The 25,698-nt window shown below is 42.0% G+C and overlaps 2 protein-coding genes across 2 annotated transcripts in view; both read right to left on the bottom strand.

Annotated features, from left to right (window-relative positions):
- Positions 1-339: 339 nt before the first annotated feature.
- specc1la (sperm antigen with calponin homology and coiled-coil domains 1-like a) lies at positions 340-22,089 on the bottom strand. Its single transcript, XM_056377306.1, has 16 exons — positions 21,809-22,089; positions 15,354-15,516; positions 15,097-15,235; positions 13,381-15,014; positions 12,773-12,980; positions 12,141-12,214; positions 11,462-11,637; positions 10,991-11,154; positions 10,418-10,536; positions 9,263-9,353; positions 8,578-8,667; positions 8,328-8,487; positions 7,814-7,916; positions 5,133-5,249; positions 4,986-5,045; positions 340-3,994 (listed from the first exon to the last, which is right to left on the bottom strand). The coding sequence occupies exons 2-16, from the start codon at positions 15,477-15,479 to the stop codon at positions 3,905-3,907; spliced, it is 3,351 nt and encodes a 1,116-aa protein (XP_056233281.1). The 5' UTR covers positions 15,480-15,516; positions 21,809-22,089; the 3' UTR covers positions 340-3,904.
- A 343-nt stretch (positions 22,090-22,432) lies between these two features.
- si:dkey-91m11.5 (PH_BCR_vertebrate and RhoGAP_Bcr domain-containing protein) overlaps positions 22,433-25,698 on the bottom strand; it is a 32,272-nt gene continuing 29,006 nt past the window's right edge. Inside the window, exons 18-23 of the mRNA XM_056376228.1 lie at positions 25,493-25,602; positions 24,829-24,968; positions 24,505-24,639; positions 24,296-24,401; positions 23,951-24,110; positions 22,433-23,869 (exon numbers count right to left, since the gene is read on the bottom strand). Coding sequence (XP_056232203.1) covers positions 23,780-23,869; positions 23,951-24,110; positions 24,296-24,401; positions 24,505-24,639; positions 24,829-24,968; positions 25,493-25,602 — 741 coding nt within the window. The 3' untranslated portion in view covers positions 22,433-23,779. The remainder of the gene's footprint in view (positions 23,870-23,950; positions 24,111-24,295; positions 24,402-24,504; positions 24,640-24,828; positions 24,969-25,492; positions 25,603-25,698) is intronic.

The raw sequence follows: 25,698 nt of genomic DNA, 5'->3' as shown, positions 1-25,698 counted from the left end.
ACACACACACACACACACACACACACAAGGCTGATAGTGCGTCCGTTTCCTCTCCAGGGGCGGATCTGCTGAAAGCTGCCCTGTGTTCAGATGAGTCTGTCATGACACACATTAAACTTGGTGTGTCTGCTCTGACACTTCAGAGCAATGAGTCAAATAGTCCAGTATAATTAGATATTTTGCCAAGTATCCAGTTATTACTCAGTGCCAGAGCCTTGACACAGTCTACATACTGTTCAAACATACTGATCAAACATCCCACACCATTCATCATTAACTGTAAAAATGAAACGAGGTAAAGTTGAAACCGCTTTCTGAGACAGTGATGAAACAAACATGGCTGCTTCAAATGGTCTTTAATAACTATTGCCAGAAAAAATAAAGCAACATAAAACCAGACAGCATTTTTTTTTTTTTTTTTTTTTTTACAACTGATTATCATCATTGTGTGCACTTAATACTGTAGCTTAGTCCCTTTACACACACAGACACACACAAACACGCACACACACACACACACATACATACACACACACCCAAACGCGTTTATTCATTCAGCTTTAACTTTGACATGGGAACATTTCAGCACTGCATGTAGTGTGATCAGGATTTCCTCTTGAAAAAAAAAAATAACTTCACACCAAAAACGAATGTAGCATGGATTGTTAAAAAAACAAAAACAAGGCAACATGGAAACAAAAAGACAAATTAAAGCAGGTTCAGTGGAATTCTCAGAGCATCTTCAAGTAAACAAAGAAAAATGAATGTAGCATGATGAAGTGGACCCAATTAAGTCATAATGCACATGTTCACATTTGCCTCGTGGTAAAGCCGTACACTTAAAGGGCATCAACAAACACTGTAACACGTCCCTCGTGGCTGCATTGTGTGGAGGTGGAATGTGCCGTCTCTGCTCTCTCTCTCTCTCTCTCTCTCTCTCTCTCTCCTCAGCAGGCCGGGCTCACTGCTCATCAATCACTCCACGTCGGCACACGGAGGACCTCGTGAAGTCCCGGGATCACTACAGCGTGATCAAAACACATTCCGCTTCCAGGATGGACAGGCTTCACAATCATTCTGTGGCTCTCACATGTTTCTGCCGGGAGCCGTAAAACAAGTGGGCCAGTGGTGGAATCGAGCAGAACACAATAAACCTGTTGGCTGATGATCCTCAGCGTTATGGCATCACAGGATCCGTCAACGGAGAGCCGATGCTTTCAAACGTCATTAAATAACTCACTCGCACACGAACAGAGGCCGCCACTGCTGCAGGCTCTTGTGCTAACTTTAAATCACTGAGTGTCAGAAGCGGCTGTACAAATTGTGGTTTCTGATGTGTTGCTATGGATACCAGCTTCATCTGATCCAGATCAAAACAAGAGTGTAGTCACCTTCACCAGACACACGAGGGAATTCGACCAACTTCCCCAAAAAATAGTCCATGACCACCATTCACTATTGGTGTTCCTGAAGAGGCACAAACAAGAAGCACCTTGTTCCAGAAACCGTTTCCACGGCGACACACGCGCCCGGTGAGGAAAGATGAAGCGTCACAGTTTCACTGGCAGAAGCTTCGGCTGAACTGTTAAGGCAGGAGTTTAGTGTGGAATAAAAAAAAAGCTTATCTCAGTGCAGCTACTCACTGTCTGTGGAATAAATTCATATACACACAAATAAAGCAAATGACCTCGCTACAATGATTGGATTGGAAACCATGCAAATAAATACAGTGAACTTGGTGTGTTGAGGCACAATTCACTCACAGCAGTCAGCAGCAGCTCTGCAGTGACTGAAATCAGACATTTTAAATGACACTGTGCTATAAAGTTTCTCTATAGTGATAGTCATACTAACAATTTCAAAAACTACCTGTCTACCACAGCATCAGCATCAACACACAGTTAGTCAGTGGAAAAATGAATATTGTGTCATTCATGTGCAAAAAAAAAAAAAAAAAAAAAAAAAAAAAGGTTTTGCAATTTTGCATTTGCTGGAAATAGGTTGACATTTTGGGAAATGTGATTATTTGCTTCCTTGCCACAAGTTAGATGTGAAGATGGATACCACTCATGTTTGTAAGTCAAATCTGTAATAAATATATCAGCTTAGCATGAGGACTGGAAACAGCTCGTCTGGCTCTGTCAACATCACTGCTTCCAGCCAAGAAAAAGTCCAGCACATAACCACCCGTGAAATGACAACTTGTCATTTTTACGCTCACGTTTTTGTTATACTGTGGTCATTAGTGAGCTTTAGAGGTGCTGGCAGGCAGATTTTGTTACGTTTGGAAAAAGCCAGACTGGCTGTTTCTCCCTGATTCCTGTCTTTATGCAAAGATAAGCTAAGCAGCTGCAGGCTCTAGCTTCATGTGCACTGTACAGACATGAGAGTTTTATCAATCTTCTCATCTAACTCTGCCAGAAAGTGAAAAACTGTACTTCCCAATAAACTGAATTATTACCTTTAATGAGATGGTGCATTGCCCCACAAACACAAGTCTTCACCTGTGAATCCGTCTTTGCTTTTTCCCAAAAACTAGAGCACATCTTTCCAACATGAAACTCCTGGGTGAGAGTCTATTTTTCTTAATTAAAGCCTGAGGCTGATGAAGTTTTAGGCTCTCCGATCTAAACAGAACTTGTCTTGTCAAACAAAACACACGCTATGAGAAAAAACTATATTCTACTCACTCATTCTGGTTTTGATGATCTGATGCTGTGTGCTGTATGTGCCTAATGAAGTCTAAGTGCAGGCCTACAAAATGCAAACACTCATATTATACAGTTGTAAGATTAGTGTTAAGAACTCCATACACACCAAATGACTATTAGTCCACCTTCATGAATCTAGTAGTGAAAAACCACCAGAGTGTGTTTGTGTTGTAGCATGTAGCATATTTCTGTGCTTGAAAATCAGTCAGTCATGATCAGACGCTGATGTAGTATCTGTCTGCAGCATCAGTCTGTTCCAATGACCCAAAAAAAAAAAAAAAAAAGCAATCGAAAGGCTCTGAAACATATTTGGCAACAACTCATTGATTCTTCAGCTTCACAGACTGTAGTGAGAAGACACTTCCATGCTGCCTCTGCAGAGGTTTGGCCCACAGAAGAACTCATCTCCTGCTCCCCCGCATCAAAACTCACACAGGCACTTTATCCATTGAAAGAGAGGCATCAGTATCGTACTGTAACGTGTGGAAGACTTGGTGCAAAAAAGGCTGCGTCTGTCTGAATTACTATCAAAGGTTTTCATGGTTGTGGGGGAAATTCCAACATTTCTAAATTTTGGTTTGTTGTTCCGCAGGAGCCCACGTTTCTACAAAATATTCAAAATCAACAACAGAAAAAGAAAAAAAAAAAAAAAAAGGAAAAACACTGATTATTACTCAAAACTTCTCCTGTTGTAAAGTAGCAAAGATTTGCCAGAATTCCCCTTTAACAGACTGGAAACTGGGTGAAGTGTGGAAGAGTATTTGTGAGGAAGAGCCGGGCAGAAGGCACTCAGACTTGGTTTCTTCTCCATGCTGCTCCTTCAGATGTGAACTGAAGGCAAAGATGATGTAGAGGATTTCATTGCTGGTCAGTTCACCATTTTTTGTCACTAGCGTCTAATGACTTCCTAGTGTAACAGCAGACATACAGGCAAGCCCTTACTCTACAAAAAGCCTCTCCTGTGCTGTACTGGGAGGAGGGTGTAGCTGTTGTGTCCAGTCAGGTTGTGGTGTGCCTTTAGTGTTGCTAAATACTGATGACCAGCATGCAGCTGTGACTGGGTGTAGCTGTGGAGTGAGGGCGGGGTCAGTGAGGTATAACAGTTGACTGTGGTGTTGAAGGTTGCGGAGAGCTCAGGAGGGCTGGCGTGGCACTGACTGTGCTGCAGGAGCAGGAAGGGTGAGGCGGCAAAGTCAGGTCTCAAAGTACTTGTAGATGGCTGTGACGTACGTCATGACACTCTGCCAGTCCGGCCTCTCTGTGTGCACCATCTCATTTATGTCCTGGAACAGAGACAGGGACAGTTCAGGAAGAGAAATGAACTGCTAAACGAAACAATATCATTTCAGCATTTGTTTTACATTAAAACATCATTCGCAACTCATTTGATGAGTGAATGTGGAAACAACTGAACCATCTACATCAGGGCTGTCAAAACTTTTTTGAACATGTGAGGTGAACGGGGAAACCTTAAGTGAACTCACTTTATTAACCAATACTGTGTGGCAGGCCACCTAAAGTATATTTTGAGAGACAAGTCATGGGCCGACATGCCTGATCTACATGAGAAACACACAAGTTGTGGCTAAAAGCTCCAAAAGAAATCTAGTAAGTGAACCTTGAGTGAAGAATTTGACTTCCAGGGTCAATAAAGAACGTTCAGAATCAGAAAAACCTTCCTGTCCAATACAAGGCAGTGGAAATATGTCTTAAACAAGGCTCACACATAAAATGAAAACATACACCAGACAGGATAACAATGGAGGCTATCCTGCATAATGTTTATGTATTCAACCTCTCGATACTTATTTCCCCTTAAAGGAGTTGATCAACATTTGGTAAATACACTTGTTCACTGTCTTTCCGAGAAGAAAATTAGTAGATTTAGATCACTCAGCTACAGCAGGCAGCGGTTAGCTTAGCTTAGCATAAGGACAGGAAACAGGGGAGCTAGGTGGCCTCTGTCCAAAGTTAACCAAAGCAACATACCAGGAAAAGTAACACTCAATAATTAACATTTTATTTTATCAGTCAGGAGAACCTATCAGTAAACACTGGAAAAAATAACTCTACAATCAATAAGAAAACACATGGGACAAATGTGAGTCAGTGTCACACTGTCTTAAATGTTTATGTGTCACATAATGTCCAAATTAGGGCAAACACAGGGCATTTCAAATCTGCATCTTTCTTTAACACTAGGAGCTTAGTTAATACATATTTTGTTTTTACGCTCATTTATATTAATCGAAATAATGATGATATGAAGCTTACCAAAGTGCATTTGATGCCCACACTCTCTGCAGCCTGGAAAGCTAACGTAAAATTTCTCCTCTGAGGAAAATAAGAGAGTCACACAATGAAGTTTACTGACAAACAGTAAGGATAAAAGTTTGTGGTTTTCCTCTGATTTCCACTTGCCTTCTCTTGGCTGGTGAGCTCCTGGTAGGGGATGTGTGCAGGCAGGTAGGTGTGGAGCACGGCGCAGAAGGCCAAGCCATCGTTCCAGCTGCTGCTGAAGTTTGTGATGTCAATGTTCTGAAAAACACAACGTCGATCCAGTTTCACTATGATTTAATCTGACAGAACATTTATAATCTGTGACAAAAATCAATAGAAAATCAGTTTCTGGTCCTTATCTGATCACAGAGGGAACAACATTTTGACACAGGTCATGAATGTCACTACTAGCCACTGTGCATCACAGGCTTTCAACATCACCTCCAACAATATTACGGTCACAATAAATTCAGTTGTCATAGAACTATTTAAAATGATTTAACTTCAAAGAACAGCGGTATCAACATTCACCTGGCCTTTAAAATCAAAGATTTACAGCCACTGCAAACAACCAGAGGTTATATGTCACTAGATGTTCACGTCTCCTCAGTGTCAGAACTATAATCTAGATCACACCCAATGATTCAGAGAAGACCTTGTGTTTTTCTCAGGCAGGTAACTCACAGGATGTGTTAAATGTAGCACACTTCCTGGAGAGGACCTTAGCTGCCACGGCAACCACATCCTACATCAGTTAAAAGGGGTAAATATCACACACGGCAAGTGACTCTTGACAAACTTGCTCATTGTCATTTTAGTAACTTCTACGTCAATACTTAGACGTTAATCGTCTCTGCACATGTTTAGACAGACGTTCTTCAATCTGAGTGAGACTGTCGCTGCAGTCGTCAAGTAAGACCTGCAGAAAGAGACGCTATGTAAGTGTAACAACACCACCATCTCTTCACTAAACTGAAACAGAAAGCAGAGGACGAGGACAGAGACACGCCTTGACTACAGAGAGTGAAATCCTTTTTTCATGATGATTTTCATGAAATCAAACCGCATTTCTGAAACAACTTGTGCTTGTTTTTCTTTATTGATGCAGCATGTGATCCAGCTTTACTGTTTTTAATTTGAGTTTAGTGATGTCAGCCTCACTGCTAATGCAAGTTAACATTTCCTACTGTTTCCACTTCAAATTAAAAGCATTCAACTGGCATCTAAACAAAAGACTACCATCTACAAAACAATTGTTTTGACAGTATATCAGTTTTACATATTGCAGGGCAGTAACCAAAGAAGAAGGAGCAGCCAGTGAGCAGTTAGATGAAGAGCTGGAGAAAACAGGCTGAACACCTCCAGCTACTCAGCAAAGCTAACTCCTCTTTCTGTGGAAAACTATTCATTCCGTGTGTATTATAAAATCAGGTCACATTTGCTCGTGACATGATGAAGAAGGGATGATTACTGACTGACATCTTTTTTAAAACAACATAAGTTTGTTTAGGCTGCACTGTAAACAAATACATCAGATGCTCTTCTGTTGTATTTCTGATCATTGAGAGTCAGCTGCTTCCACATTCCTGGAACTTCATTTGCTGTTACCACCGGCAACCACGGTTGTTGCCGCATCAACCAGGTCAGTAATCTTAAGGATTACTAACTAACTCAGAAAGCTGCTTCAGACTCAGTGCTTTCTCAAAATTAATATTTTCACTATTTAAAGTGAGTTTTACAATTCTATCATGAAACTAATAACCCAGTGGAACGGTGCTGCTGTCTGTACCCACTGTTTTTCTAGCTCTGTAGACACTGTTTTCTTTAGTTATCTTTGCCTTCACAAAACATCGAGTCATCTTGTTGCTTTTGACTGGAACTGGCAATGAGCCACAATATACACATTTGAATTTTCACATGAAGGAATGAATGACCTTTTCTTTATTTATGATAGCCTTCTACTGAAGTTACTGCCACCATCTTTAATTAGACTGAATCCCGTTTCAAGACCTTTCACTAACAACAAGACACAGGATCCTCCCATACCAACTCACCTAAGTCCTCACTGTTCCTGAACAGACAGGGAACTCCTGAAGAACTCATGAAGATTAATATTTTGTCCTGATACACAGAACAAGAGGACATCATCTAGTCTAGCGCAACAAACCAGGTCATTATCATCATTAAGTTGTAACTTGAAAAAACAGGCTCAATAGGCGTCACACAAAGATAGAAAATAGTACAAATATCTTCCTATGGATTAAAACCACTGAATGTGAAATTACAGTCTGTGAAATGTTTAAAAAATGTGTTATTTTAAAAAAAATAATTAAATGATGAAGGACTAAAATAACATTTACATTTTTTATATCAAAGACTTCCAGGAAATTAAAACAATCCTTCAAAATTGTCAAAATATGCAGGACCAAATAACTTCTAGATATGAAAGAAGTTTATTAATACTACACAGAATCAAAATTTGGTTTCAAGAAACTGAAATTAAGTGGAGATACTAATTTTTCAAAATGAAAGATTCTACATTTGGGTAAAAATTATTAATAATTTGATTAATTTGATTACTATAAAACATTCAGCAACAACTATTTTGCAAAAATTATGAAATTTAGGCCAAAATTCTAAAATTCATAACTAAAATAGTGTTTGGAGTAGAGATATAGGATGGAGGAAGGTCTACTGAATTTAAGATTTCAGATGAAATCTATGACATGATCTGAGAAAATTTCTGGGTGAATTGACCTGGAATGACCCCATAGACAGATATGATTGGCGGTGTGCAAACCAGTGACAGGACGTTGACCTACCTGGTAACCCTCAGTCTTCTTCTGGCACCACTTCAGCAAAGCATTTCTCTTGGACCCTCCATATTCTCTGGCCAGTGCCGACAACGGGTCCTTCCTCTCCTCTCTAACAGAAGCACAGAAGAGACATGTAAGTGAACACCATAGTTTTGAAAGATTTACCATGTTAATGAAGCAAACTCAGTACATGGTAGGCATGCGTGCTTAGTGAGAGGGAAAGCTGACATCACTGAAGCTGTATGTTTCGTCAGCAGACCAATCAAAACTACAGTAAAATGTGCTGACGTCACACAAGCAAGTGACAGAAAATAATGGATAGAATCAGTTCTTCCTCTATTTGTCTTAAACATGTAGTGGGGGGGGGGGGGGGGGGGTATGTATATATGTATATATATATTCTTTTTTTCCAACACATTAATAAAAATTCCTTGATCAAAAAAAGTAAAGAAAATGGAAACAGACACTGACTTTAAAACAGAACCACATACAGGTGAGGCAGCACTCTAAGAGGAAGTACCTTAGACGGCTGCGCGCTGTGGGGGTGATGGAGGCGGTGGGAGAGGAGGAGGACAGGGAGAGAGGAGAGGACGCTGCACTCATAGCCATCAGGGAGGATGAGGAGGCACCGTCTGGGGCCGACATGTCCCTCTTTATCTCCTCACTGCTCCTGCGGGACACTGCTCACGACAGGGCAGATGATTATAGACTTATATGTTTAACTAAAAGGAGACTGAGTCATTGTTTATAACTTAATTCGCATCTCTTACCTGAGATTGCCTTGGTGGAGTCCATGTTGGAAACCCTCTGGAGGACAGACGGAGGTCGGCTAGCCGAGGTTCCCCTGAGAAGGTGCTCAGCTGTGGACACATCACAGTGTTTACATCACATACTGTTTCTATAAGGTCCTCCTCTGACATTAGATGTAACAGGGTCAGTGAAGAGCCACATTCCAGCCCCTCTGAGCTCAGGGAATACCAACACACGAGGCCGACTCGCTCAGCAAGAAAACTATAAATCAGAGAAAAATAAACTGAACTTTGGAGTCTCCAGCCAAGTCTGCATGTTCACATGAAATACTTGAACTCATTACTGGTGGCATTTAACTGAGGGAAACTCTACAGTACGTGGTGGCTCATTATTTCCCTCTTATCATCCACTCTACTGTTTTGATGAACTAAAAAAAATCAGCGCGGAGTAAACCTGGTAACTCCCAACTCCAGGCCTCTGGGGAAACACTGCTCCCTTATTTCTCATGAGAGAGAGGAGAGTCCATCATTAATCATCATGATAGTTTACTGTGATAGAAGTGTGGCAGAGGACTCTGCTTATCCTGAATGTTACAAATAATTAATAGTACAGTATTCTGCCCCTTTATAGAGAGCTACAGGTCTGAAAATAAAGCGTCATTATTATTTCAATATATGGAGAGTATTTAAATGACAGCCGCCTCACCTGGCATGGTGATGTCTGTGTAGCTGGGCCTCTTGTCACTCAGTGAGGAGAGCGGTTTGGGTGCTGACATAGACCCAGAGATCGAGTGTCTCTGAAAGAGCAATAAAAACAGTTTCCTGTTAAGTTCCATGAATAATATTGGTTAAGAGAAACACAATATAAAATGTTGTATATACTGTTTTTTAATTTTTTTTTTTGTGAACAGATGACTTTGTAAGTCCAAATTTGGTGATTTTAAAGGATTAAATGTTCTTTATCAGTGAGAAAACTCTACTGCATAAATAAAAGATAAAAGAAAACCAAACATTATTATCTGACAAGAACATGCCTGACTGACAACTGACAGAAAATTAATCAGCAACTATTTTTACAACTGATGAATGGTTTTACTTTTTTTACAATGCCTTTATTTGACAGTACAGTAGAGAGACAGGAAATGGGGAGGCAGAGAGAGGGGGAATGACATGCAGCAGGGGCCGTCCGATGCGGGACTCGAACCGGGGCCAACTGCAGCGAGGACTGTAGCCTCTACACATGGGGCGCCTGCTTGGACCACTACGCCACACGACGCCCCATGATGAATGGTTTTTCCTTTTTTCTTCAAAGTAAATTAAGAAATTGATTGTTCCAGTTGGTCTAATGTGAGAATTTGATGCTTTTGTTTGTCATATGATAGTAAACTGAATATCTATGTGTTCTGGCCTGTTAATAAAACAAGGAATCTGGTACGTCCCCTGGGCCTGTGGGAAATTATAATGTGCATTTCCTGCTGTGTTTTGACATTTTATAGATAAAACGAGTCAAGGAGAAAGACATCCTCAGATTGACCAAATGAAAACAAACTTTTACCCACTCTATTTCTGTAAAATTACCTACATAAAAAATAATTTTGGTTCTCAGTCCAAAATGTTTTTCACAGTCACAGTAAACCTTGCATCTATTATTTTTATTTCTGTCTGTCTATTTTTGTCCTTTAAAATCATGTTGTTTGTTTGTTCTTGCTGTTCTCATCATTTGTCTTCTGTTGTTTTAAATGCTGAGTAGAAAAGCCAAACACAACTTTCCACATTATGGACACTAAGGTTCAGAACTAACGAACCACTAAAACACAGGGGAAATGAGCAACATATTCAGACCGAGCTTTCTCTCCTCTACCTGTATGGGTGAAACAGCAGCTGCAGGAGGCGTCTTCATGGGACTGGGACTGAGGGGGGTGCGTGGCAGCGGGGTAGCCGGGGCTGTTGGAGTCACAGAGGCACCATTGGAAGCTGGACCTAAGTTACCACGGAGAGGGGACAGTTACTCACATGTGGCTCAGTTCAGACCTGCTCCACACAAGCAGCTACATAAACTCCTGATGTAACGAACTGCATCAGGAGCCTCGTCTGTAAAACATTTCTGTGAACAAATCCTGAGCTAAGAACCAAAGCTCAACTAGTCTGTAATTCCTAACTAAAATACTAAAGAATAAATACTAAAACACTAAAATGGAGATGAGCCTATGATTGTCATGTAGTTTTTCCACTCTCTGACACAGTAACACACTCCAGCCTTAAACCAAAGAGCATTAGGAGAAATGGATGGAAAAGGATTCACTCCATGTAAATGACTAGAAAACATTAGTGAGACTCAACGTGAGAAATCAGTCATCTGCAGGAGTATACAGATTTGTATCTGATAATAGAACAATAGTGAGGAAGGCAGGATATCTTCAACATTGTGTGGTACCTTGTGAGGCACTGTCGAAGCTCTTGATGAGTGTCTTGACAGTGGGCGAGGGCTCTGAGGAGGTGGAGGAACGCCGGCTGAGACCCATCCCCTGTCTGAGAGCAGCCAGGTCTCTCTCCACTGCGTTCATGTAGTTATACACTCGGCCTCTCTCCTCCTCCTGCCTGGGAAACACACAGGATCCTACTCAGTATGTCGACACTATGGTTTGAAAATGGCCGTTATTCAGGAACTTACATCATATTATAGGGACAAATATGCAATTATTTCAATAGCAATTAAAAATGTATCATTTATAGCTTGCTATTTTGGTTTATAATGGCAATTTTTATCCTGTGAGATTCAAAGATTAATGAGCATAAACCCCCTAATGACCATCCCGCTTCATAATCAAATAAGCAGTTACATCTCCCCTCGTTTTGTTTAGAAACATGAGACAGACGATGTCAGTGTGACCGCTGCGGCTCTTACTTGCGGCTCTTGACCTCGTCCAGCTCTTTGCTCAGCTTCTCATTCTTCTCCTGCGCTTCCTGCAGCCGGCGCCGCAAGTCCCCAATCTCCTCCTGAGCTTCCGACTTGATGTCATTAGCAATGACAACAGCTGTCTGCAGATCAGCCTGGAACTGACGCCACTCCATTGACTCCTCCTGTAAACACACACACACACACACGAGACAACATTATTCAGGCTAAATGATACATTAGATCATTGAAGCAGTACTGATGGATTGTTTCGGTCACTCTGGGGCCTGAGACTGAGCTGACGGGAGCAGTGACAGAGAATTAAAACAGTTGTCGGATGTTAAACTGGAACAATGAGCTGAACGATGCTAAAACGCTCTGTGGAGGGGAACTGCAAGTCTGGGTGATAATTCTCTGCGGGTCTCTGTAGCAGCTTTAACATTGCTTAGGATAAATGACATATCAGACCATTAAGATATAAACTGTGAATCCATTAGAGTCTTTGCAAATACTTCCTATTTTACCAGTGTCCAAATAAATGTATTATTTACTGAGAATGATTTTTGCTGCAGTTCACTTCAGTGTCTGTTTTTTTTCTAGTGTACCAGAAGCAAACTAATTTTATGCAATAATATCTAACCCAAATCTTCCTCATTGAACAACGTGGCACCCTGGTGCAACACCTTACCCTTAGTCTGCGGTGAAGAATCTTAATCTCTCGCTCCATGTCGTGCTTCTGGTCCTGCAGCTTCTTCACAGAGTCTGAGATAGGAAGAACATACATGTGGGTGGTGTTAATGCCACCTGGCCACAGAGAGCACTGACTCAACACTAGACACTCAACACCACAGACGTCTGCGTAGAGGAAGTCTGGTGGACGTTTGATGGCAGGAGATTAAAGCTCTTGAGAAACAGACCATGAGATGTTATCACTCACACCACATGAGAAAAGATGTTAAATTTCACACTAAAGGACCTCTTAATCAGTGGCTCTCAAAGAAGGCCCCCGAAGAGCTTTGCTTTTAGATGTTTTATTACAGCAAGTGTTTGAAACCCATGATCAGAATAGCCAAACATTCTGTTATTGTGTTACTTATGGATGGAATTATAGAGAAAATGAATGATTCCCCTTTTTTCTGGGAACAGTCAGGAACCCCCTGAAGGACCCCTGGGGGTCCCCGAACCCCACTTTGAGAACAACTCCTCTAAATGATGCCTGTCCCATGAGTAAATACGAGGTGCATAAACCTCAAACCAAGTAGAGGTTTGGCCATTAGAACAAGTCTGCACTCAGGTTAGTTGCATTTCCAACCCACTTACTCTCGAGGTCTGTGATGATGAGGTTGTCGTGGAGTTTCAGAGCTCGGTGCTGCTCCACCTCATCCTCCAGCTCAAAGATGGTCTCCTTCATGTCGGCGATCTCCGTCTCCTTCTCCTGAAGCTCCACACGCTGCTTCTCCAGCATGCGCTCCTGCTCGGCCATCTGCTGCTGCACCTGCTCCTGGAAGTCTCTGTACTCCCTGTCCAGCTGCACACACAGGATGAAGAGCATCCTTCATTTAATTATTAACAAGCAGTGAGGTAATTAGCTGACTAATGTGCAACAAAGCTTCAGCAGTGTCACATTGTGATATAAAGAGATGTATTGTGTGCAGCGTGCGTCTTAATTATACGTCTGCCTAGTTATCCTCTGTGTAGTGTTAAAACAAGGAATATGGATCACTCCGTGCTAAAGGTCGACTCTTAATAACCTGGCACTGATCCATTGATAATAAAAGAAACACTCATTTTTGTGACCCAAAAACTCTGCATCCTAAATTAAAATTCCATTTAGGTCAAACATCTATTTAGCATCTTTAACCTGCACACTATCTGTGCTTCTAATTTTATATCTCAACTTCTCCTTCAGGCCTCAAGTTTGAACTAACCTTAGTGAAAGTGTCCTGCATCCTGTTGAGTTCACTGTGAGCTTGTTCCACCTCCTCCTGCATCTTAGCAGCCTTGGCCTCAGCCTCCTCCTTCCCCAGCCGAACTCCTTCCAGCAGCTGGCAGATGTCATTTTTGTCCCCCGCCGTGTGAAGGGAGTACAGCTCGGCCACCCTCTGCCTCTCCTGGTCCAGCTGGGCTCTGCAGCGGCTCAGCTCCGCCTGGTCGCTGCTCACTGCTGCCTTGTACTCCTCGAGTGCGGCCGCCATGGCGGTCCGATCCTGTCTCTCCGATTCCATGATGCGCTCCATCTGGTGGTTCCTCTCCTTCAGCGCTCCGATCATCTCCTGGGCCTCGGCGTTGTCCTGTTCAGCCATCTTTAACGTGTTGGACAGGTGTTGCTGCACGCCCAGCAGCTGCTCTCTCTCGAAGCGGGCATTATCTGCCAGGTCTCCATAGCGCTGCTCCAGCTCCATGTAGCGGCCACTCTTGATATCTTCCTCCAGCACGTAAGATATATGATGCTCATCCAGAAGAGAGCGCAGGTACTCGATCTGGCGACCGTAGAGCTCCAGCTTGTCACTTTGCTGGCACAAGGAGTCCATGAGGATCACCTTCTCCTCGCCGAGCCGCTCGTTCTCCCCGTTCAGCTCCTGTGTGATTTGCTGCAGGTCGGCCAGCTCCTGCAGAGTGGCCTGGAGCTCCTCAGCGGTGCTGTGTTGGTTCTCTTCCATCTGGTGGATGCGCTCCGTCAGACAGGCCACCGACACCTCACTGGCATTTCCGCTGCTGCCCCTCCGCGAGCGCTCTCTGCTGGGTGCGCACTCCGACTCAGATGACGAGGAGGCTCCAGAGGGGGCATCCAGAGCATCATCGCTGGAGGTGACGGCCTGGTAAACCTCGCTGGATTCACTGTCGAGGTTGTCCGCCGAGCCTCCATGTTGGTGTCCTGTGAGCAGATCCTCCAAAGAGCCCGGGGCAGAGCCTTCTACTGAGGAAGTCAGTGTACCCGTGCCCCCACCATCGCTCTGCACACTGCCGGCTGCCAGGTGGTCGGGGCTCAGGGAGGCGTAGTTGAACAGCTTGTCAGAGCCGTCCAGCCTCTGCTCCAGAGAGAAGCCCAGTGCGTTCAGACGGTCTTTCAGCATGCGGTTCTCACTCTTCAGCAGGTTGAGCTCCTCTCTGATGGCCTGGTTCTGCTCTTGTAAGAGAATCAGAGTGGACTCCACATCAGCGGCTGTGATGGCTGAAACCTGGGGCTTCTCTTCCTCCCCAGCTTCTTCCTCAGGCGGCACTTCTTTCCCTCCCAGACCAAGCTGGGCCCTCATGTCCCTTAGCTCACTGCGCAGGTGTAGGATCTCCACATCTTTGCTTTTAGCCAACCCCAACAAGTCTTTTACTTTAGCCTCCAAAGCCACCTTATCACTGATCTGGCCGTCTGATTTGGACTTGCTCATACGGCCCTCAGACTCTGTGAGGATCTGGCTGCGAGAGCGCTTCCCTGAGGCCACATCCCCCGTTACAGTCCCTGATACCAACTGCTTCTTAGCAGCTGATGTCCTGGATGTCCGAAGACGGTCTCGTGATGAATTTGGCTCCCTGGAAGTCGCGGATGTCGTACGCTTGGACGAAGTACCTGGTAAGAAAGGAAAAGGTAACTGTTGTAAATCAATGACAAAATATGAAATTAATATATAGGAATTGAATTTCAGATATACCTGATGTTGTCTTTGGCTTGTTGTCGAGGTTGTTAGCACTAGTCCCAATGGAGGCGGTCCTCTTGGTCTTGGCGACAGCACTACTTGATGCAGGGTTCCCTCCGGCCATTGCTGCTAAAAGATCATCATTGCTTTTCACCTGAAAGCACAAACATTCAACACTTTCACTTACAAACAAGAAAATATAGCAACTGCAAGCATGACAAAACAGCAGCATGTATCAGCTGCTGACTGGTCCATCATGTGACGAGTCTTACCTTGGAAAGAGGTGCTGTGGTGCCGGTCTTGGCTGCGGGCTTTCCGGTGCCAGCGCCGGCCGCGGCCTCAGCCTTCCCTCGATCTCCGCTCACCTTACTCACCGCTGGCCGCACCGACTTCTTCATACTGAGCTCTCTGACGCCGATGCATTTACAGCTCAATCTGTGCACAAAGGAGGGAGGAGAAAGGTAACGTATGTCAGCGTGCAGAGTGATAGCTCCAGTTTTCCATGGAAGAGGAATTCTTTCCACAGACGCTGCTCCCCGAACAGTAGAAAACACAGACCACACTGAATAACTGAGCACTTCTAGAAAAACCTCCGTCTGTCTCTGTGATCTCAAATTTACTCCAGATAGTTGGTCTCTGGACAGTAGTGGATAATTCTGCTTTTGCTCCTGATCTCCAATATGATTTATTTATGTGGATTTTGTAGTTTAAACTGTTGTTTATTCATATTACAGCACGATACTTTGACACTTGTCTGATACTAGCAATTTAAATCATTTTGTCTGCACTGATGTTACATTTGGTAGCTGTTAAGGCAGCGGCAGGACCACCCCAGATACAGGAATGTAAGATAAACAGTGAACTAGAGGCTTAAACAAGCCTCCACTAGATGGCTCTCATGTGTTTGTGATAGTCCTCACAGCTCTGGAGCCACAATAATGATGACACTGATAAAGACTTTAGTTTAATCTATGTGGGTGGCTGCTGCAATCTGTATATATTTATTTGTGGAAGGAATGCGGTCTGACAGTTTGCACCTCAGCACAGACACAGATGGGCAACAAAGGGTTTTGTTTTTCTAGGATTGTGCAGGATGAACAGCAGAGCCAAAAAAGGAAAAGTAGAATACTTCACAGATCAAAGGGAGAGCTCAAACCATCATATTTTGCGAGGCAAAAATGTGAGTCCGTTAGTCTGTTACCAGCCAACCGCTCTGATGCACTGCATTTCATCCTGCACTGCCAAGGAATCACTTAATGCCAAGTTTGTTCAAGATGTATTAATACTACTTCACAATTAGTTACTGTTTAAATAACCTGAAATGATTCCTAATAACAATTTAATGAGGGCAGATTCTTGATTTCATTGGCGGGATATGATTCAAAGTGTTTACTGAATTCGTGACACATGATACAAAAATATGCTACAACTACGTTGGCGTTATCCGTGGCAATTACGCCAATAAACTATGTTCATTTGGCAGCGAAAAAGGTGTTGAAACTGGCTGTAACCAAATGACAAAACCTTGTATAAAACACAGGAGGCATTATTCAGTATTGTTCAGGTCTCAACACATGACTTGATGCCACGATAGCAAGAAAAGTGATTTGGGACACAGCTGGAGACAAAAAGTAAGTACTTTAGCATAGACTTGGATGTCTTGGAGTCCTCCTAAGAGGAAAATGTGAGCTGAAGTGATTTATTAAACACAGGAAACTCAGCTACAATCTGTCTCTGAGTCTGTGCTCTGTTGTTTTCCTGAGCAGAAGTTTGTTGTTTGGAAATGAGAAATAAATATAATCAGATATCAGCAGTAAATCAGACTTTAAATAGAGCACTGTGAGAAGCTGAAAGATCTTCGATAGATAAATAAATACACACAAAATGAATCAACAATTAAAATCTGATATAGCCAGAGCCTGGCGTGTGGGGTGTGTGTGTGTGTGTATGTATGTGTGTGTGTGTGTGTGTGTGTGGGGGGGGGGGGGGGGTCTGCACACAATAGTGAACATCTGAGTCACATACTTTCTCTCTGCGGATACGTTCAGAGAATCCAAAATAACCTGCTGCTAAACCACAACTGCTCTTCATTAAAAAACAAATACTTTACTGATTTCAGCTGTGTTTCCTCGGCACAGGTGTTACTTTAAATCTGTCATCCTGCACCAAATCCTCTCCTTCGAGCGCACAAGACTCCTCATGGTGATTCATTTTTCTCTGTCAAGACTACATTTGGCTTGTTATTTCTGTCAAGTTAACCTTTGCCTCCACTGACGTAGATGCTAGGAGTTTAGCTACGCCTACTTCATATAACCAAACCACAAAAAACATACACAGCTCTAACCTTTAGGAAGAGTTATGAAGAGTCTGATTACACTTACAGATAAAAATATGGGGTGTACAGATAAAAATGCCCCCCCCCCCCAGAAAAAAAAACAAAACAAAAAAAACTTGCAGGACTTGAAGGACTTACGAAAACTTTTTTTTTTTTTTAAACTACAACATACACATCCCATACCATCATAGACCATAGACTATGGTCTGCACACAAACAAAAGAAACAATCCTCCTGCCTCATATGGAGGAAATGACAAATAATGTGTCTCAGCTGTTTAGACTATGCAGCTCTGAGGCTCCTGTGGTGCAGAGGTATATTATATTTACTGAAACAGACCTGTGCTGCAGGACAAACTCCATGTTCTCATAATACTCAGAAGTATACTGTATTTGTGCATCTTTTCTCCATAAGTGTGCTTTGATAGTTGAAGGTTTTATCGATATATTGTGAGAACTTGTGGGAAATCAAACTGTCGGGTTCCTCTCTATAATATTGTAAGGTCTTGACTTTATCCTGTCAAATGCCTTGAGATTACGTATGTTGTAATCTGGCGCTACACAAATAAAATGAAATTGCCATGAATAGATTACTTTATATATGCATCTTCATCCCAACTGGCCTAACCTCATTTGGAGTCATGGCCATGTGTTTTCATATGTCTGTTCAGTTATCACTACATCTTGGCCGGACCAAGACATTACATGTTGACAGGTTGTCTCAGGTTGTTTATGCACTGAAGATTTAAATAACTGTCTGGAAAACTTCTGTTGTGTTTCAGTCCGCCATGTCAGCACAAACCGAAGCTGAAACCAAGCTGAAGTCAATAAATCAATTAGTTGACAGTCAGTGAGTTAATCATCAACTAGTTTGATAATAATTAATTATTTACTTGAGTCATTCTTTTTGAGTAAATGTTGCCCACACTGAGCTTCTAAATCATGAGGATTTGCTGTTTTCTTTCTGTCCTATGTGACATTAATGGAATATCTTTAGGTTTGGTGACATCGGCTTTGGCTTTGGGAAATTATGATGAGCCTTTTTTACTATTTTCTGATAGTTAGCAGACTAATTACTAATGACAATCTGTTGTATATTGTTCTAGAAATGAAATATTACATTAATGCTTTAATGGGCGTCTTCTTAATACCCCATGCTTTTGATTTCATGGTTTGAAATGTAACTCATCAGTACTCATCTCTATCTCATCTGTCTTTACACAACTAACTATGTGCTGCTTGTTTGTATTTCTATCTCAATATGCATCCGTTTATCCATAACACATATGTGTTTCAACTGTTCAGGGCGTTTTCCCTCAGTACTGACATGTGCTCTCAACAACTAGCCAGTTTTCTGAATAGCTGAACGTGTGTCAAAGCAGATGTCTGACACAGAGAGTTGCTAGCTAGAGCGCAACCCTTTTCACTGGATCTGAATAAACATGGGAGCGCAGGCTGGGGACCAGCAGAGCAGCTAAATGGGGCAGAGTCAGCTGCCTTTTCTTTCACTCTCCCACTCTGCAGAACAGCATGTGCTTCACCATGAAGGTCTACACGACCTACGACAAAAAGCTTTGTGTGTGGATGATTTTAGAGCCCCTTAATCTATACACACTGGCCTATCACTCTCAGTTGGTTCAGTTTGAAAAATGTCGTCTAAACGACACGCTCCTCTTACAGCACTGTAGTTTACCCCAACATCTGTGATGAATCACACTGCATCAAAATGAGCTGTTTGTGTGATACAGAAAAACAACTTTCCTGATGACTCCATGTCACTGGGCTGACTGTTCGTGACATCTTTAAATATAGCCAAAATCCTTGATGAACAGCATAGGGATGGAAAGGCCATAGTCCATCAGGTTTGTCTGACAGTGGCAGACATTTTCTTACATATTAGCCAAGGTGATTTGTTGCCAACTGCATAAATCTGCTAAGGAGGAACAATGATTGTTGAACTTCATATTCAGAATATACAACATAACTGACTGCAAGGATACAATTATTTAAAATGAAGTGATTTTGCGCATTAAAATATAAAGAAGTCCATCACCTACCTATCAGTAAAACGATGCAATGATGTGCAAAATATGACAACATCAACTGTAACGTCAACTTAGAAGTAAAATCATTCTGTGCTGCAGAATATTTGCCCCTCTACACCAGGCTTGAAGCCAATAACACTTGTCCTGATTCAAATTAAATGGAGCTACAGTATTTGATTTCAGTGTTAATGAATGCAATGGATCTGATCCAAGGCTGACCAAGGGAACAAGTGTGTGTAGTGTTCCTTTAGAGACAGCTGAACAAAAGCATGCCACCGAGACAGAGGACGAAGAAGAAACAGTCTGGGAAGAGAAGGAGGTGGGGGTGGTAGTGGTCTGGTAACTCATAAATACCCCTTCCCTGCTCTCCTTCCTTATTCATGCTTTAACTGTGGGGAGGCACTTCCTTGCCATAACATCAGCTTCCTGTGGTGGCGTCTCCAGTAAAGAAAAAAAAGTAAACCCTACAAGGGTGACTGTGTGTACAAGGACAAGCAGGCACCAGTCTGCCTGAGACAGAGCAGACACTGTCAAGCTTTGTAATTCATTTGCCAAAATATGCCTAAGTATTAATACACAAGCCTGGAACACAATTAATCAATACATTTCTAATGATGGAGCCTTCAGTTAAATGGCAATCACCAATTTCAGGATTTCCATGCAACTACAATAACAATAATAACCTCTTTACCACATGTGACATCAAGCCAGTATTGTAGAGCAAGACCATCCACAGCATTAATATTTGTACAAGTAAAGATTTTGACCTTTGGTGTGACTGTGAGGTATCATTCACATTCCTCTTCATCACCAAACTGTGTGGAAAACCTGTCATGGAAATGCATTTCTGTTTTTCCCCTTGTTCAATGTCACCTGGGGGCAAAGTTTCCAAGACTGACGAGTTTTCCCCAAAATATTTTTCTAAAAGCAAAGCAAAGATCAGGCACGGCCAAGTAGGAGGATCTCATAAGTCACATCTCTTGGACGTTGATTTAAAGAGTGGGCTGTGAAATATTGCTCTTTCCAAGTTATTCCAGGAAAGCTGGGGAACATCTGTGGTCACCTCTGGTTAAAAATGATATTAAATGAGCTCAGTATAAGAGAGAGAGGAAGAATTATTTAGACGCACACAGAGATGGGATCGCTGCAGTAGTACACCGATGTGGCCATTAAAAAGAGACTGACAGGCTGCACCATCAGTTCACTGTTGACTCTTCTCAGGGGAATGGCAAATTTACATTGTTCTTGGCTACACCTACATTAGCAGTACCACGGCTAACGTTAGCCATGACAGTGTGTAAGTCAGTTACACGAGTACCCACTTTATCAACCAAACCTTTCAGGTAAAGACAACAACCCCACTCTACGGAGTAAGCAGCTGTCGGTACTATCATGTTAGAAGACAAATGGCAACTTTAAACCAAGGAGATAACCCAGCTAGCTAGTTAGCATTAAGGTCAGGCACGCAGGGAATTCGAGTAATTTAACTTCCTGTTTGGACAAACGCTTTCAAAACAAAAGCACTAAGCTAGACACGTAAGCACAATCATTCATTAACTTTTACTGAAACTACAATCGTTCAATAAAAACTTAGATAACCTGAAATAATTTGCAACTAGAGTGTAATATGAGCACAGCAGATCAGATAAACCATAAAATAAGTTTTTTCAACTGCAGATATTTAAAACCAGGTGGAAAAGATATTCTCAGCTTCACATGCCTATACAGCCAAATTCAATGAAGACCAACCGAATTTATTTCCATATGCTTATACTCTTCCTAAAATGTGTAGAGTACAAGCCAGACTAAAGGTACGCCTAAATGTACAACAAATTAGCTTTAAAACTATAGCCGAGAATAACGAGATTTTAAGCGACATATTTACAGTCGACAAAAGCATTGTACCACTTCAAATTGCCTTCACAGAGGAAAACGATATCAGTTCAGTCACAACTGTGGCAATGATATGATGTTACATTTAAACACATCACATGCTGAGGGACACTGGTGCTACATGTCAACACATCGTAGAGACTTATTTTGAAATAATTCACAGTACAGGTCCAAGTGACTTTTACCAGCTTGACAGCTGAACTAAAATCTGGTTTGAGGGTTAAAACAACAAATTATCATGTTATTTAAAATAAACTAAACCAACATGTCGAGTCTGTGCAGTTAACGTAACTTTAGCGTAGGTCTGTGTGTTTCTTTTCGGTCAGTTAATTTACCTCAGCTGTCAGTGGGCAACACCAAAGCTTAAGGTGGCTAATGCTACCGTTAGGCTAACAATGTTAGCATAGCCGGCAAAGAGACAGCGCTCTGCCAGTAAGATGATAAAATATTCATACCTGAGGTTCTGCTAATGTTTCATTTTAGAGACAGTAATAAAAGTCCAATGAAAGTCCATTTGCGGTCGCTAACAATTCGCTAATCCCACAAATTTGAGACGCCAGCGGGCAGCATCGGTTTCGGATGTCAGCTCCTTTCTGTTGGCAGCAGCCGGATGATCCTCTCCCCCTCCTCTGGTTGCATCACCTCAGCATCATCCTCCGTGAAGAGGGACAGTTTACTGCCTCCAGGATGTTTAAATATCCACTGCTTCATTTACTGTTGTCTCTAAATGACTTCTGGAGCTGGTCACACACCTTAAATCACAGAGGAGGAAATGGGCAAGTATCATCCAAGTCACTGGATAATCAGAAGTATGTGTGGATTAGTGCTTGTCCTCTTGTTGGTTTACATAAATCTCTCACCTTGTTTATGATGTATCTCACATCTTAATTATCATCAGATTATTAAATTATGTGGACATATGACTATGTCAGGAGAAAACAGCATAATAGTAATTAGTACACTGGATTTATAAACAGGACCGAAACAACACTGAGCCTGGTGAGACAAATTAAAATGAACTGATGAAATCTTTAAATCTGAATTTTTATTTAATACTGAGGAAGGACACAATGCAAAAATAATGTTATCAAGTTTTTATTTACATAAATCATACATACATGACACACTGGTCATTGCTCATCCTATGAATCACTAAGACTTATTGCTTATTTTACATGAATCACAAGCACTGAAGGTTATAGTTTGTGCTATCAGGTGTATACTTGTGGTGATCTGGAAAAAAATGTTATGCAATCAAACAGTATATTTTCACAGAGGTTTGAAAGTAATACTAGGTATGTGGATAATAAACCTGTTAATAACTCAGAAGATTTGGATATGAGTGAATCACTGTGCTTCAAGGGTCCTAATAGGGAACATTTGATATTTCAGATAATTTCCAGGTGCTATCCTCTCTACAGCAGTGTGGTTTTCTCCTATAAAGGTAGAAGATTACATAGAAGGAATGCAGAAAGCAACACATATACATTAACTCCAGCTGAATACATCAAACTAGACAGAGTCTAAAAAACAATGTGGCCATAAAACATAAGAAATCCAGACAAAACACAGCTACAAAATTAAAATTAGACACAGCACAGTATACATTCCATGGGTGGAAGCATTAAGCCTCATCTTTTCCTGGAATGATTTGCCTTTCACCTCTCGGTACCACCTCCAAAGAAGCACCCATATCTACATGAAAACTAGCTCGGACACCACCAGAAGAACCTGCGAACTGAATAATGACACTATACAAATCATATAGCACAGAAAGAAACATTTCAAACCGTTAGGTCAACACGCCTGCATGTTGTTGTGTGATAACTACAGTTTTCAGTCTCATACTATTAAATTCTGTACAAAATTAAGAGAGTGTAAACATCAGGGTAACTGAAACGTCCTATTGGTCATCAGCAGGGAAACATTGGCACAGGTGAGCTTTCAACCAAGTCAAACACTTCTGGGAAATAAACATGAAACATATATGTGCATTCATCCAACCATTCATCCATCAGTCATCCACAGACAAAAATCCCCCTCTGTGAATATGGAGCTAATGTGCACAGTGGCAGGACGGGAGCGGGGGGAAATATTAAAGTACAGCATGAATGCTTCTTGAATTTTAAATTAAATTAAAAAAAAAAGAATGATATATACTGTCCCTACATCATATAGAGATGTTTTTAACTGACACAGCAGGTAAGCTTGTAAGTAAACATACACATTGTATCTCAAACAGAAATGGCTTTTGTTATGGAGGCTGTTTCCAGTTTACAATGTGTTGATGGTTCCCCCTGGTGGATAAATCAAGCGTCTTCTCAGTGAGGCAGCCGGACACGACTGCTCCACAGCGTCCACCTCAATAAGCAGCTGGCATTTTCCCTCTGAACATGACATTTATGGACAAGCGCGTGATGTTCCTGTTATACTTCAGTAGAGAAGAGAAGGCTTTGACGTTTGCTGTCAGGTGTTGGGATGCTCTCCAGCTGAAGGAAGTAGAGAAGGACTTGAACCTATGGAAACACAGAAGAGGTGATCAGAACCTCACAGGTATTCCAGACATCACTGTCCCACTGTCCTGACAAGAGTTTTACCTGAGCCATGACCTCTAGAGACCAGCTGTCGTTCATGGAGATTGGCTGTGAGCTGTTTGAGATCTTGCTGTCCTTTTCAGAGGGTCGAAGCAAAGTGGGACCAAAAACTGTGGCCAGATTGTGCAAAGACATTTTGTTGATGCTCTCATTTTCAGCCACCCTGTAAAAGTAATGAAAGTGAAAAAAAGTAAAAATTACATTCAACCTATAGATACTCAAAATCATCACACTGTAGAATGAACAGCTGCTTTTTCCATGGTCAGTAGCAGACAGTATCTGCATTAAACTATACAACCAATACAAATACACAATAATTCAAACAATGTATTCTAACAAGTTGTTCACCTCTTTAGGTGGTCAAGCAGGAAGAGGAAGGTGACCAGATTGGGCTCCGGTAGAGACAGCAGCAGGTTGAGCATACAGCTCTCCTTGGCCACGCTGTCAGAGAGAGCTGCAAGGCAGAAGCACACATGAATGTGTTGGTGTCACAACTTGCAACTGAATTTATGCATTTATGCTGAAACTGATGCAATAATAAAGACTCGGCAGCTGACCGATTCCTCCAGCAAAGTTGGGGTACAGCTCATCAGTGAAAAGAGGCTCCGGCAGCTCGCGGAAATACAGCTTTAGTGTTCCAGCGATGGCGTTTACGTCCATCTCCCTCATCATGACAGACACGTCCTTGTTGTCTGTGCAGCAGATGTGACAACAGTCACTGATTATCAAACAATACTGAGGACAAGCTTTGAAAGTCACATCTGAGCAGAGCGTGAATCAATCCTGCAGAGCTCTGTCTTTAGCATTGTCATTCTCTGCTGTACTTTTCCCACATTTGTCAAATCACTTTTGAAAACAAATCAACTTCAGACTGAACTCACTTGAATCAAACGCAGCCTTCAGCGCCTGGATGTCAGTTGCGACGCCAGACACTCTGTAGATTCCGACCTCCTCCATCCCTCGTCGCTCGATCTCCTCCACACATTGTCTCACAATGAGGGGAACCTTGGAGCGCTCTCGCCTGGTGAGGACACAGTCGCACAGACACAAGTTTTAAAGGCACCAATTACAATTAAACACATCATACAGTATAAACGCTGTAACACAAGAGGTCACAGTGACCATGACCATGAGACCATGAAATAAGTGAAGCGTAGGCCATGTCACTACAGGAGCTTTGTTAATAAGCTTTTTACACAATGCACATTTTGTCATGTTGCAGTAGGACAAGCACAAGTGTAAATAACAACATTACTAATCACACTGGGACACTTGAACAGAACAAAATCATCTTTACTGTAATTGGTAACACCTGTGCTCTTCCTGCAATAACAAGTTAAAAACGTCTGCCGTGGCTTACAGACCAAAGTTAGTTTTCAGTAGCTCGGGCAGCATTCCTCTCACATCTACATGTTCAATCAATGAAAGTTCAAAAATTCTGACCGAAACAACCAAAAAAAGACACACAGACATCATATGTTGACTAAATGAGATGTATAAAATATCAGAAATGCGACAGACACAAAGCACATATCAACAACTCACTTAGTTACTACATTGATTTTCACTCCGAAGACACCGGATTGTTTCCGTGAAGGCATCCTCTTCAGACTGAACTCTCTGCTGGCGAATTTCATGGACAGCTTCACCTCAATCTGAAAGGAAACAAGTACAGGAAACCAGTTACTTTCAACAACCGCTGTGTGTGCTCATGTTAGCTTACAAACCTGAAAACTAGCATATGTATGCTA

Source organism: Seriola aureovittata, chromosome 5, assembly GCF_021018895.1.
Source record: "Seriola aureovittata isolate HTS-2021-v1 ecotype China chromosome 5, ASM2101889v1, whole genome shotgun sequence".
NCBI lineage: Eukaryota > Metazoa > Chordata > Actinopteri > Carangiformes > Carangidae > Seriola > Seriola aureovittata.
The sequence above is the reverse complement of the archived record's forward strand: the minus strand, read 5'-3'. Positions and strand labels throughout refer to the sequence as shown.